The sequence below is a fragment of the Bufo gargarizans genome, chromosome 4 (genome assembly GCF_014858855.1).
Source record: "Bufo gargarizans isolate SCDJY-AF-19 chromosome 4, ASM1485885v1, whole genome shotgun sequence".
NCBI lineage: Eukaryota > Metazoa > Chordata > Amphibia > Anura > Bufonidae > Bufo > Bufo gargarizans.
The window spans coordinates 408,113,998-408,127,694 of NC_058083.1; the positions used below are offsets into that span (position 1 = coordinate 408,113,998).

Sequence of the window (13,697 nt, forward strand, 5' to 3'; positions counted from 1 at the left end):
AAAAAGTTTAATAGCAAGCGACCAAAAAGTCATAAAGCCCCCAAAATAGTGCCAATAAAACCGTCCTCTTATCCTGCAAAAAATGAGCACCCACATAAGATAATCGGCTAAAAAGAAATAAAAATTACTCTTAGACTTTAGAGATACAAAAAAAATGTTTTTTTATCAAAAAGGATAATATAGTCTAAAACCTAAATAATTGTAATTATGTAATTAGGTATCGCCGCATCCGTAAGAATCTCCTCTATAAAAATACCCAATGACCTAACCCCCCAGATTAATACAGTCCAAAAAAAAAACTTTAAAAACGTTGCCAAAACAGCTATTTTTGGCACTTTTCAATTTCAATCTGTTTTTTCCGGTAACAAAGCAAGGGTTAACAACCAAACAAAACTTAATATTTATTACCCTGATACTGCAGTTTACAGAAATGCCATATTTGTGGTTGTAAACTGCTGTATCGCTAAAAGGCAAGGTGCAAAAGGAAAGGACCGACATGGTTTCTGGAAGGCCGATATTGAGGGCCTTTTTTATTGACACCATGTCCCTTTTGAAGCCTCCCTGATACCCCCCCCCAGAGTAAAAACTCCCTAAAAGTGACCCCATCTAAGAAACTACACCCCTCAAGGTATTCAAAACTGATTTTACAAACTTTATTAACCTTTTAGGTGTTCCACTGTTAATGGCAAATGGAGATGAAATTTCCGAATTTCAATTTTTTGTAAACTTGCCTCACAAAAAAGTATATATATAAAAATGTAAATACATAAAAATGTAAATATAGAGCAACCAAAAATCATATGTACCCTAAAAATAGTCCTAACAAAACCGCCACCTTATCCCGTAGTTTCCAAAATGGGGTCACTTTTAGGGAGTTTCTACTCCAGGGGTGCATCAGGGGGGTTGAAACAGGACACGGTGTAAATAAACCGGTCCATAAAAATCAGCCCTCCGAAAACCACACAGCGCTCCTTTCCCTCTACGCCCTGCCGTGTGGCCGTACAGCAGTGTACGACCACATATGGGGTGTTTCTGTAAATGGCAGAGTCAGGGCAATAAAGATTCAGTCTTGTTTGGCTGCTAACCCTTGCTTTGTTAGTGGAAAAAATGGGTTAAAATTGAAAACACAAGAATACAAAACACAAGAAGCGGAACACTTAACTTTGATGTCCGCCTGACTATGCAGAGCCAAACGGAGCCGTCATGACTTACAATGTAAGTCAATGGGGACGAATCAATTTTCACTGACACAATATGGTGCAATTGAAAATGGATCCGCCTCCCATTGACTTTCAGTGTAAGTCAAAACGGATCCGTTTGTATTATCATAACCCAAAAAATAATGTTTTTTTTTCGTTCATGGTAATGCAAACGGATCCGTTCTGAACGGATACAAGCGTTTGCATTATAGGTGCGGATCCATCTGTGCAGACACCAGACGGATCCGCACCGAACGCAGGTGTGAAAGTAGCCTAAAGCACATCTTGTTCATTTCATTTCAAATCCATTGTGGCGGTGTATAGAGCCAAATATGTTAGAATTGTGTCCCAATATTTATGGACCTGACTGTAACGTACACTCAGATTTATATATTAGATTGATCGATGAGTTTTTGAGTTACAAAGCAATATGTGTGAAGCAAAAACAGTTGGGGCATACAAACTCCATGCAGTGCTGTGTAGGGCGTATGACACAAGATTACTTTCCAGGTAGCAAGGGATGTGTATACCACGTTTCGTTGAAATCGATGGTTGCGTTTCTGAGTGATCGCGGAACATGAATACATACACACACATACATACGTCCTTCTTTATCTATATATATATAGAAGAAGAAGATGATATTGCTTCCTTTGCTGGCTGGATTTATTTTTCCATCACATTGTACACTGCTCGTTTCCATGGTTACAGACCACCCTGCAATCCATCAGTGGTGGTCGTGCTTGCACGCTATAGGAAAAAGCGTCGGCCTCTGGGAGTGCGCATGGGCCAGTGCTTTTTCCTATATTGTGCAAGCACGACCACCACTGATGGATTGCAGGGTGGTCTGTAACCATGGAAACGAGCAATGTATATTGTGATGGAAAAATGAGTCCAGCCAGCAAAGGAAGCAATATGGATAATAACAATACATTAGTAAGTGCCCTGTATTAACTTTCTCTACATGATAAATGCCACTTACTGAAGTGAAACACAGCGATTTTTGGCATGTGCCATTTGTTGTGCCCAAGGATGGCAGTGTAGCAGTGCTAGCATAGGGATGAAGGGGACATGGACATGTAATGCCGCCTGGCAGATGTTCTATACATTACTGTTTGCAAAAAGGTGGGTAACAGATTTCCACATGTACCCTAGACAGACAGACTCTGCCAATCCTCCCAATGTTGAAATTTGTTTGCAGGACTGAAATCTTGACAGAAAACATGACACTGCTTTTATTAAGGCATATGCCATTGTCTTATGACAGAAAAAGGGCGCACATCACAGCCTGGAGATGTCCACATGATAGTGAGGAGGGAAAACGGTGTGAGGGGAGACACAGGTACACAGAGGAGGACTGGGAAAAGAGCAAGTCCAGGTGACAGAAGGGACATGACAGGGAGGAGGCGGGAAAGTGGGGGGAGGGCCCACTTCGCACTGACAGGGGGCGGGGCTGACTGAGCACAGGCGGCAGGTGCAGCCGGAGACACTGGAGGACGCGGAACTGCAGCAGCCTTCACACTGAGAGCAGCGGGGACTAGCGCGAACATGGTGGCGGCAGAGCTGACAAACAGGAAAATGTGACAGTGAGGGAAGGGGAGGGGAGTAGCCGGAGAAGAGAGGAAGGAAGGGGAGGGAAGAGGAGCTGGTGGCAGCGGCTGTCACTTCCAGTGCAGCACAGGCAGGGACCCACCAGGCTGGCACCTCTGCCCACTCGCACACATACATGACAGGCACTGGCCGTGGATTATCTTCTGGTGCCTGTAGCTTCCCGGAGTGAGGCTCGGCGAGGGGCTGCCTCGTCTGGAGAACACGATAAGCATCAGGAGAACCCCCCCCTCCTTATTATCCCTAGCTGTCCCTCCTCGCTGAGCACCTGCAGCCCACCTCCTCCTCCCCCGGGGCCAGGACCCTCCTGTGTGGGGTGCCCATCAGCCACAGCAGCAGCAGAGGAAGAAGGGAGGAGGAGAGGAAAGGTGGGGGGTGAGAGGAGAGAGGGATCTGGAGGAGGAGGAGGAGGAGGTGGTGGTGGAGGAGAAGGTGGTGGAACCAGAGGCAGAGAAGGGAAGCGGTGACCATGTGGAAATTTAAGGAATTCAGGAAGGTGCTGGACGGCCTGACGGCCGCGTCCTCCTCCTCTTCATCGTCTGCTTCATCTCAGCCCGGGACCAGGGAGGTGGACATCCCGGAGACGCTCCAGTCCGAGCACTTCCAGCTCTGCAAGGTGAATAGTGATGAGTACACTGTCATCATCTCCTGCAGGAGGCCCTCCCCCGTGTGTGTGTGTGTGGATAGCACCCAGCTACTCCAGGACCTGCTAGGCCCCCACATGAATGTGCACGTCCAGGGGCCCCTGTGGTGGTGCCCTGTCTGTGGATGGGGCACACTGTATACATGGCTCCCACTCATCCCCCATCCTTTCCCCCTTTGTGGCATTTTGCGCTGATCTTGTCCTCGCTTGGCTTGAAGGGCATATGGGAAAGCTCTGCACCATTTACAATTCTTTTTTGGGCTGTGTTTGCTGAGATCAGGCTCCCCCCACCTTGTCCATTCCTCCCCCCTCACTCCTCCTCTTGTCAGCTGTTGTCAAGGCTCTTTCTAGTGGATAGGTTTAGTCCCTCCTGTCCTCCTCATGATGCCCCCTCACCCGTCGCCAGGTATTACCCTGGCCTGTAATTTAGGGGGATGTGTTATTCCCAGTAGTTCATCGCTGTCCTGCAAGTTCCAGGTTTGTGATGGATTGACAATGGTCAGGTATGAGAGCCGTCTGGACATGGCCATTAGTGAGGCGGCACAGCTGGTTGCACATGGCGGGCGATAACATCAGTCACGTTACATTGTTTTGCATGTGTTTACAATAAAGAGACTCAGGATCTCGCTCTAGGACGCCCGGCTCTGGATGCTTCGGTTGTTTGATCCTGATTTATGTGGCGCTGAATGAGATCTGATAGGGAAGGACACCAGAACATGGTACAATGTGTGCACAGCTGAACCCTGAGTGCAATGCATCTGTCTGTATATCTAATCAATGGACTGACAAATCTGAGGAGCCCGGCAACCAAGGCAGCCATAACCGTGGTGGTAATGGAGGTCAGTGGCTGCACATCTTCTCTGCTCCCAGTGGGATGCATTAATAGCAGCCATTCCAGTCACAAAAGGGGTCATTCTGTAAACAGTCTGACAGTCACCACGACAGCTTCATTCACAGGTTCCTGGAAATGGTCCCTGTATTGTGTTGGTGCTGCCAGGAAAGTACCCCATAATACCTCTTGACTGCCCTGCGCCATTATCCAATTGTAAGAGTCTTTTTTTGATCATGTAACTCTATTAGTTATAATGGAGCTTGCGTTAAGGGGGTTATCCGGGGGTACGTTCTTCTCTTTCCAGCTGGACCTTGTAACTTACTAATGCCACTTTTTCTGTCTCGCCCCGGAGAAAATGACTGCGCCCTCTGTGGAGATTGGTTTTCCTCTGATGTCACCACTGGCTGAATGATGTGAGACCCATGTGATCCTGATCCACAAGCGGGGTGGGCAGAGTCCACAGCTTGTTATAGCGCGGTTGAACGGGATGAGGCAATAAGGGGATGATGGAGGGTGTAGTGGCCGGAGTAGTAGTCGTGTACATTTCTGGTTGATCTTACAGCACGTAGCACTGTGGGAAGTGTGGCTGCAGCTCATCTACACCCACAACCTGGAAGTTCAGCTTGTAAACCATGGAGAGCAGCAGGAGCATGGGGATTAGAGTGAAGACGGGTGCGCTGTCATGTCCTGTAGGAGAGTAGACAAGCTTTACACAATTTGGGTCCATTCACACGTCCGTATGTGTTTTGCGGATCCGCAAAACACAGACGCTGGCAATGTGTGTTCTGCGTTTTGAGGACCACACATCGCCGGCACTCTCGTAGAAAATGCCTTTTCTTGTCCGCAATTGCGGACAATAATAGGACATGTCCTATTTTTTTGCAGATCCGCAAATGCGGACAGCACATTCCGTCCCCGTTGAAAATGAATGGGCCCGCCCCCGTTCCGCAAATTGCGGAACGGATGCGGACGTTTGAATGGACCCTTAGATGACTTTTTTCAGTATCCCACACATCTCTGTTAATGTTATTTTCAGAGCTAAGGCCCAGCCTTCAGAGGCATGATGGACACTGCGGTCTTCAGCAGGCCTGCAGTTAATCCATCAGTTGTAATCTACCAAAAACATGAGAAACAGCACTGGACATTACATTCCCACAATTGGGGTGTACATATGTAAAGATTTCAGGCAATCATTGTCCAATTTTGAAAATGAGCACCATGAGCGAGCAAATGAAAGTGCTCCGTCAACAATGTCACATAAAGCTGTCAACAGTGGCCATCATGGCTGATCGCTGTTTAATGTGCGTGGTCTGAAATGTATGTTCTGCTGGTTGTGAACATGAGATGGAGAGGCGGTATGCAGCGTGTGGACCCAAAAGGCATGGCTGGTACAGCATATTTACAATGCTGGCTGTCTTGCCAGTGTTGCTGGCACATCATGCCACCACAAAAGGTTTAGGCTTCAGTCGTGTAGCTGGGATGACCCATGTCCTGCGTGTAACCTACCCCCGCAGCTCTGTTGACTGTGTGATTTATGGTGGCGTACAATGGGTTCATGAATGCAGACAGTTGAACCTGGGTGCAGGACACCCCTCTGAGTGAGGCCTTCAGCCATCAAGCCCATAGTTCTGCGGAGGTATGTTACAACGTTTAAAAAGGAGCCTACCCTCATCCAGAATTATAATAGATACCTTGGGATGACAAAATCCTACAGTAGATCTTATGGGCCTCACTCATGAAACCAAACGCAGATATAAATGGAGCTACATTGCAGCTGTCCCTTTTAAGTACAGGTCAGAAATAAAAGTAAATGCTGTAGTCACCTCTGCTGGTTAGTACATGGGAGTAGGCCTCATGTGAGGAAACCTCGTCTTTTCTCCACATCCTCCATACCCTTAGATAATAATGCAGTTTACCGACATGTTCTGACTAGTGACTGACAGAGCTATCTCTTCTGGTATATGATTCTCCATGAAGTACAGATACTGGAGTAGCTTTTCTTACTACTTTGCCTTGTGCTGTTTGTCTTATGTCTCCTAGACATTTATGATTAAAGTGATGAATCTTACACAGTCTGACGCTGTCCAGTCAGTGCTACCAGGCACCAGGTCAATTCATCAATTTCCAGGGGGAAAAACAGAGGAACAGCACGACACACAGTTTAAGGCCTCATGCACACGACAGTTGTCGTGTTCCGTTCCGCAAAATGGGGTTCCGTTGTTCTATTTCCGTGTGTCTTCCTTTATTTTTGGAGGATCTCCAGACATGAAGGAAAGTTAAAAAAAAAATCTAAGTCAAGTTTGCTATGCAAATGATAGGAAAAAAACAGGCGCGGATGACAATCTTGTGTGCCTCCGCGTTTTTTCACGGTCTCATTGACTTGAATGGGTCCGCAAACAGTTTTCTTTGAAAAAAATATGGCAGGTTATTATTTTATTTTTTTACGGACTGGAACCACAGATCACGGACGCGGATGACAAACGGTGCATTAGCCGAGTTTTCAACGGACCCATTGAAAGTCACGAAAAATGGAACAACGGACACGGAATGAAACAACGGTCGCGTGCATGAGGCCTAAGGCAACTGTTTTTCTCCGTACTAAACCTGACATTTATGCCGGAAATCATCCGGATTGCCGCTGGGTCTTATTACAGTCAACAGGAATCCAGTAGTGAAGTAGAGAATCCGGCAGGCTGCTCTATGCCGGAACAATCTGCCGGATCTCCGAACGGAGATGTGAATGAAGCCTAAGAAGAAATCCTCCAAAATGCAGAATGCAGCTACAGGAGTGGTGATAGGTCCTGTTTAAACTAGTGGGAACATTTATTAAGACTGGTATATCGCACACAGTCTTCCTGGCATCAGATGCACCACAATTAATAATCGGTGCAGGTCCGTATGCCAAAAAGGAAATCTACATCGGCAAGGGAGGTTGGTGTAGATTTCCGCTATAATCCATGCCGGTTTCCTGGTGTACATGATGATAAATGTGCCGGGCCAGATATGGCCACCCCTGAACAATCACGTTCTGAAAATGTGGCGCCCCTAAAAAAAAATAAGTGGCAAAATATTGTGCAGCCATGGTGTGTGGCGAGCATTGGCGTTTATGGCATGCGGGGGATGAGAATCGCCCCCTTAGGTTTTATCACATACTTCTTGCTCTAGTTTATATATTTTATGACTGTATACCAGTGTGAATGCTGTCTATCTATTTTTTACCACTCGCAGTCACTCCCCCCCCCCCCCCCCCGCACATTACAGCTCCCACAGGAGTGGTGTAAACTTTATGAGCAAAGCGTCCGCTCTGTGTACTTTACTGGTAGAATTTATACCGCAGTACGTTACACGCTGTAGATAATGGCTGCCAGTCGCTATAAAGCATTGGGAAACATTCTGTCGTAAAGGTCACCTTTATTCAGTGAGTCATGTCAATTAGACAAGGTTTAATCCAAATGCTTGTTGGATGAAGAATTGGCTCTTGGACTGGTCCGAACGGGTCCCAGAGAAGATGTCTGAGAAGGAAGGGCAGAGCGCTGCGTCCCGATATTGTGGTATTCTATATGTACAGTAGTAAAACGTGATACTGTATGAGTAGACGGATTAGAGGCCTACAAACCTGGACAATGTAGTTGGATCCATGCGCCAGAATACATCTATTGCTGGATACATGGATGGTAAATCACCCAGGCTGCAATAGGATGTTTTGGCTTCAGGGTACATACACATCGATGCAGTTTTGTTCCATTATTAGGTTGCAGTAATTGTGTATAATGTTAATGTCAGTAGCTGTTTGTAGGATTCTGCACAGTTGCTGCCAGACACATGCACTTATCTATACATGTCGCCTGCGCTGATGTGCCGGGCTCAGAGCAAGCAGTCAGATCGCTGTCCTTATTTCATTAGCTTACCCTTGAATAATATCTGCCCGGAGACGTTCTGTTAGTAGTCAGTTTTATAAGTCTCCTTGGGTGGTTTCTAAGACGCAGGACTGTTTTTTTGGTCAAGCTCCTATTAGTTATCATTGCTTCTAGCAGGAATAATAAAGGAATGGCTCATCATAGAGTCCTAGGAATAGATGCTCCATAGGTGCTGGCTGCAGTACGATTACAGTGATACCAAATGCATAGTTTTCTTTACGTTTTACTACTTTTTTGCAATAAACCCCCCCCCCTTTTTTTATTTATTTTTTAAATAAAAAATGTTTTTGCATTTTTTGGGGACGACTTGTATTTTTCATTGGTATCATTTTGGAGTAAATGGCGCTTTTGGATCGCTTATTAGGTTTTTTTCGGTGGCAACTAAGAATACATTTAGCAATTGTCTTTTTTCTTCCTTCCTTTACGGAGTTCAGTGTAGGGGATAATTTACGTGATATTTATGTAGTCCAGGTCGTTACGGACGACTTACTTATTTTTTTGCAATTTTTTTCATTGAAAAGCGTATTTTCAATGAAAAAAAGCGTAAATTTTTTAATGGGATTTTTTATATTGAATAAATGATTTTTCTTTTTAAACTTCGTGTTTTTTTTTGTTTTTTTGTTTTTTACCACTTAATAGGATCACAAGGGAACTTTTTGATTGCTTTTGCTTCCCTATAGTGCATTGCATTTTAATGGCAATGCTATTCTGACATTGACCAGCAGACTGTGCCTCTCTGAAATTACTCAAGGCTGGTCTGGGGCCTACATCCTTCACACACATTGGCACCCCGCGATCGCGTTTGCGGGGTGCCGATGGTAGACAGAGGGAGTCCACTCCCTCTTTTGGCACTTTACATTCGGCGGGCGCCATTACCCGCAGCATGTAAAGTCTTAAACAGCCCGGATAGGCACTCCTGCCGGTTCGGGCTGTTAGAGCAGGGCCGCGGCTCTCATGTGAAAGCCAGGTCCGTTTCCCATGCAGCGCTTAGACTGGGCCGCCGTAAAAAATAGACGGCCCAGCCTAAGGCCCCTTAGTGACCGCCATAATAAAAGTGTATGGGTGGTCACTAAGGGGTTAAAAAGTCATACACGCAAAATAATCCCAATAAAAACTTCAGATAGACCTGCAAAAAATGAGCCCTCAAACACCTCTGTAGATGTTATATAAAAAGTTATGTGGTCAGAATATTGCTACTCAAAGAATGAAATGTATTTGTTCAAGTTTTTATTAAAACATAAAAACTATTCTAAATGTGGTATCGCCGTAATCGTACTGACACAGAGAAAGAAGGTGACGGGTCAGTGCTACCGCATAGGCATTGCTGCAAAAATAAAACCCATAAAACTAGCAGAATTGCATTTTTTTTCCAGATTCCAACTACGTATAAAATGCTGCCATTCAAAATTACAAATTCTCCCGCTTAAAAAAGGCTCCGGGAAGGCAGGCAGTAGAAATCGAAAAAAAGAGAAATCTCTTGGTTGTGATGGGGCCGAACAGTTATACGTTTTCAGTGCGTTCAATTTTTTTTTGTGTGAATTTCACTCTTTTGAATGTAAGCGTGAAATCTGGGGTAAAGCTGCATCAAATGCGCACCAAAAACTGGACGTAACACGCGTGGTTTTTGGTGTGGAAACGCACAGAAATCCGTATGGAAATGTGGAATTTCTGCAAGACAGTCTGCGACCGTGTGCAGGTGACCGTTCAGTCCTCAGGTATGGCTCAGTTCACATCCTGCTGCGTTCCAGCGTTTTTGACAGCAAGAATAGCATAGTCCTCATCACTTTTCTTGCTGCAAAAAACATATCTGAACCCAGTGACGGACATGGTTGGAATACATCTGATGTATTGTTAGTGTGATGGACAGGAACTATTCTCTTCACCTCATTTTTGGGGGTTCTTGAAATCACTTAAAGGGGATATCGAGTTCTAAAAATGCCACCCTCAGTGCCCGGGCCCCTCCTATAGATCAAACTTACCCCGCTCCCACATCACTCCGGACCCCTGCTCAGCCGCTGCTGCATCTCCCTGTTGTGCGGATCAAAACAGGGGGGTACAGCAAATAGCAGGCTGTGACGGTGACCAGCCACCTTGCATCACGGATTACGTCACCCATGATGGGAGGATGGTCATCTCCGCAGCCCGCTTTTGGCTTTACACCCCGTCGCTGGATGTTTTGAACCGCGCAATGGGGAGATGCAGCAGTCATGCAGGGATCTGGAGTGATGTAGATACCTGGGAGCGCAGGACAAGTATGATCTATAGGAGGGACCCGGGCATTGTGGGGGGCATTTTTTGAATAACCCCTTTAATGTAAAATACATAGCGCAGGGATGGCCAACCTGCAGCTCTCCAGCTGTTGCAAAACTACCAGCATGCCCAGACTGCCTACAGCCATCAGCCTACAGCTGGGCATGGTGGGAGTTGCAGCAGCATGCTGCAGTTTTCTCTCCGGCCAAAAATCCTGAACACTTGACGGAATGCCTGATCCGGCATTAATTTCCATTGAAATGCATTAATGCCCAAGTGTTCCGGATCCGGTTTTGCGGTGTGCGCTGCATTTGTGAGATGGATCCGCATCTGGATCTGTCTGACAAATGCATCTGTTTGCGTGCAGATTGCCGGGATAACAGAAGCTCTCTGTTATCCCTACATGGGACTGACTGATTTCTTGGGTGTAGCGTCTGTCTCTCCATCTTGTCCTGTGTTTCCATGTGTGTACAGATGTTTAATGGACTGCAGTTTTCATTCAGCGCAGCAGATATTGATGAGGACGAGTGAGGGAGCAGTGCCAAAACTGCAACCCGGCCAACTGGATGTTGATCCTCTCATTGTCGATTTTTAGGGTAATGAAATGGCTTTGGGAAATAGACTGCTTTACGTAGATGTGGTACAGGAGCCGTACGTCATAGCGTGTGCTGGTTGTGTCCGGACTGCCTACATGGTGCGTGACCTCTGCATATGGACATATGATAGCAGTATTACACATTTATGTTACAGTCCGGTACATTATTGGTGGCATTCATCCTATTAGTCTTAATCTTATTAGAGAATAAAGCCAGTTCTCTGGGACCAGGTGTCACTTTACAAAACCACATAGGATCTATGTGATATGGATACAATTAAACGCTATGTACTGGTACTCATGTTATACATATGTGGTGCCTCTGGATATTCAAGGTGGCATAGGAAGTGCCTAAGAGTACATAATACAAATCTGTACCCAATCTGTGCTCTCGTACAGCGCTGAAAAGGTGATTTATTTATTTTTAAATATATTTCTTATTTTATCCAGGAATGTGATTTTCTGTTACATTCATTGCATATAAGTAGTGTATTGTTTGATCAGTTGAGCTCTACAGTTTGGTGTCCATAGACCGACCAAAGCACCGGTCTTGTTTGCTGCACTCAATAAATATACCAAACGAATACACAGGGAAGAAGTGTACATTTTTTTAGACTGTTTTTAGGGAATAGGATGAATATAGATATTCGCTTCACAGTATAACATAGTGGGGACAATTTGATTAAAGGGTTTTTCTGGTTTACATCAATATCCTTTACAATAATAATTAATGAAGGTATCTGTAATTTTGTAATGTATTTCAGTTACCTTTATTGCTCCTGATCTGGGCTGTAGTCACATGACCATGTCCATGCAGCTCTTTCTTATTTCCTGTGATTTGTCCATGGGCGGTGCAGTGATAGGGCAGTGTCTATGTAACTAGCTGGTGGGAGGAGCTATAAACTAGCTGGGCGTTGTTAGGGGCAGTGATAGGGCAGTGTCTATGTAACTAGCTGGTGGGAGGAGCTATAAACTAGCTGGGCGTTGTTAGGAGCAGTGATAGTGGAGTGTCTATGTAACTAGCTGGTGGGAGGAGCTATAAACTAGCTGGGTGTTGTTAGGGGCAGTGATAGGGCATTGTCTATATAACTAGCTGGTGGGAGGGGCGGTGCTGGAGCTGTGGCAGAGGAAGGAGAAATGCATCATGGGTTTGGTTGGATACAACATCAGGTAGTACTATATACAGGATTTAAGTAGAATGATTTGTCTGTATAGTGAAAACAGGTCAGGAGGGTACAAATTAAAAGAAAAAAAAACAAACATGTGGAAGATGGACATGAGGTAAGCAAGTACATGAGCATATTTGTAAAAAATAAAACCTTAGTAATCCCAGAAAGACCCTTTACGGTTACATACTTTCTATGTAATCCTATGAGTGTGTGATGCCCATCTATGTCGCACAGGATAGTTGAGTATGACTAGCTGACTGATGTGTGTGTTTTTTAAATCTTTTTTTTTCAGTTAAATGTTTTAAAGGCAAAAAACAATTTGAGGATCTGGTTGCCAGGTGTTTGCTGGAAGTTGTGGGTTAAAGACGTCTATTAATCCTAAAACATACTTGTGCATCTATTAATAGGGGTTGTAAATACACTGCTGTGATATGTCGTGTGCGCCAGTACATAGGAAGCACATTTCTAAAAGTGTGGATTCAGGTTGCTGTTAAAACAAATGTGTTGTACAAATGACGCTATTAAAGGGGTTTTCTGGGATTCTACATCGATGGTCTATCCTTAATATAGTATTAAGCATAACGCTGCAGTAACTCCTAAGTCTAGAGTCATCAGTGCTAAATCCTGTGTGTGATCCGCTGTGCTGTATGTCTATATACAGTGACTGATTTCCTCATGACACTCACATTTACCTTCTTATTTTTTCTGTGCTTAGACGGTTCGCCATGGATTTCCCTTTGAGCCGTCCTCAATGGCATTTGATCCAGTGCAGAAGATTCTTGCAATTGGCACAAATCATGGAGCTCTGAGGCTGTATCCTTTTCATTACCTATCTAAAGCCGCAACCGACAATGTCAGAGGAAGAGGATGGACACAGTTCACAGGTAACAGGTATTTCATGCCATAGAATATGATAAGGGACACAACTGTGCTTGTCACTCCTTGTTACTCCTCTAAGAAATGGCTTTTTTTTATATTATCATTGGTAACTAGATGTACCCTCAAACGGGAAAAGTTTTTCCTAATTGAGTGCATAGATTTTTAGATGTGAGCAACTCACACACGTCTTCTTCTCAGAGGTTTTACTATGTAATCTTTACAACAGGGTAGGTAGGGTATTTTAGATCAATGGGGGTCAACTGCTAGGAATCCTATTTGATCACTAGAAATGGGGATCCTTGTGCCCGCAGTCACTGTGCTTTGGCTTGCTGCAAAAGAAAGCGTTGTGAAGAGTTAATAAGCAGCACATGATTGGAGCCCATTCTGTTTTAGTCGGTGGGTTGCAGAAAAAGTAAACTTAAAGGGAACCTGTCACCAGGATTTTGTGTACAGAGCTGAGGACATGGGTTGCTATATGGCTGCTAGCACATCCGTAATACCCAGTCCCCATAGCTCTACGTGCTGTTATTGTGTAAAAAATGGATACATATGCAAATTAACCTGAGATGGGTCCTGTAGGTGAGATGAGTCAGGGACAGGACTCA

The 13,697-nt window shown here is 45.0% G+C and overlaps 1 protein-coding gene across 2 annotated transcripts in view; it reads left to right on the plus strand.

The window, feature by feature from the left end:
* The first annotated feature begins 2,662 nt into the window (after positions 1-2,662).
* The window catches only part of STXBP5 (syntaxin binding protein 5), a 424,762-nt gene continuing 413,727 nt past the window's right edge, over positions 2,663-13,697 (plus strand). For both annotated transcript variants that reach the window (XM_044291763.1, XM_044291764.1), the window contains exons 1-2: positions 2,663-3,423; positions 12,929-13,026. In XM_044291763.1, coding sequence (XP_044147698.1) covers positions 3,277-3,423; positions 12,929-13,026 — 245 coding nt within the window. In that variant the 5' untranslated portion in view covers positions 2,663-3,276. The remainder of the gene's footprint in view (positions 3,424-12,928; positions 13,027-13,697) is intronic.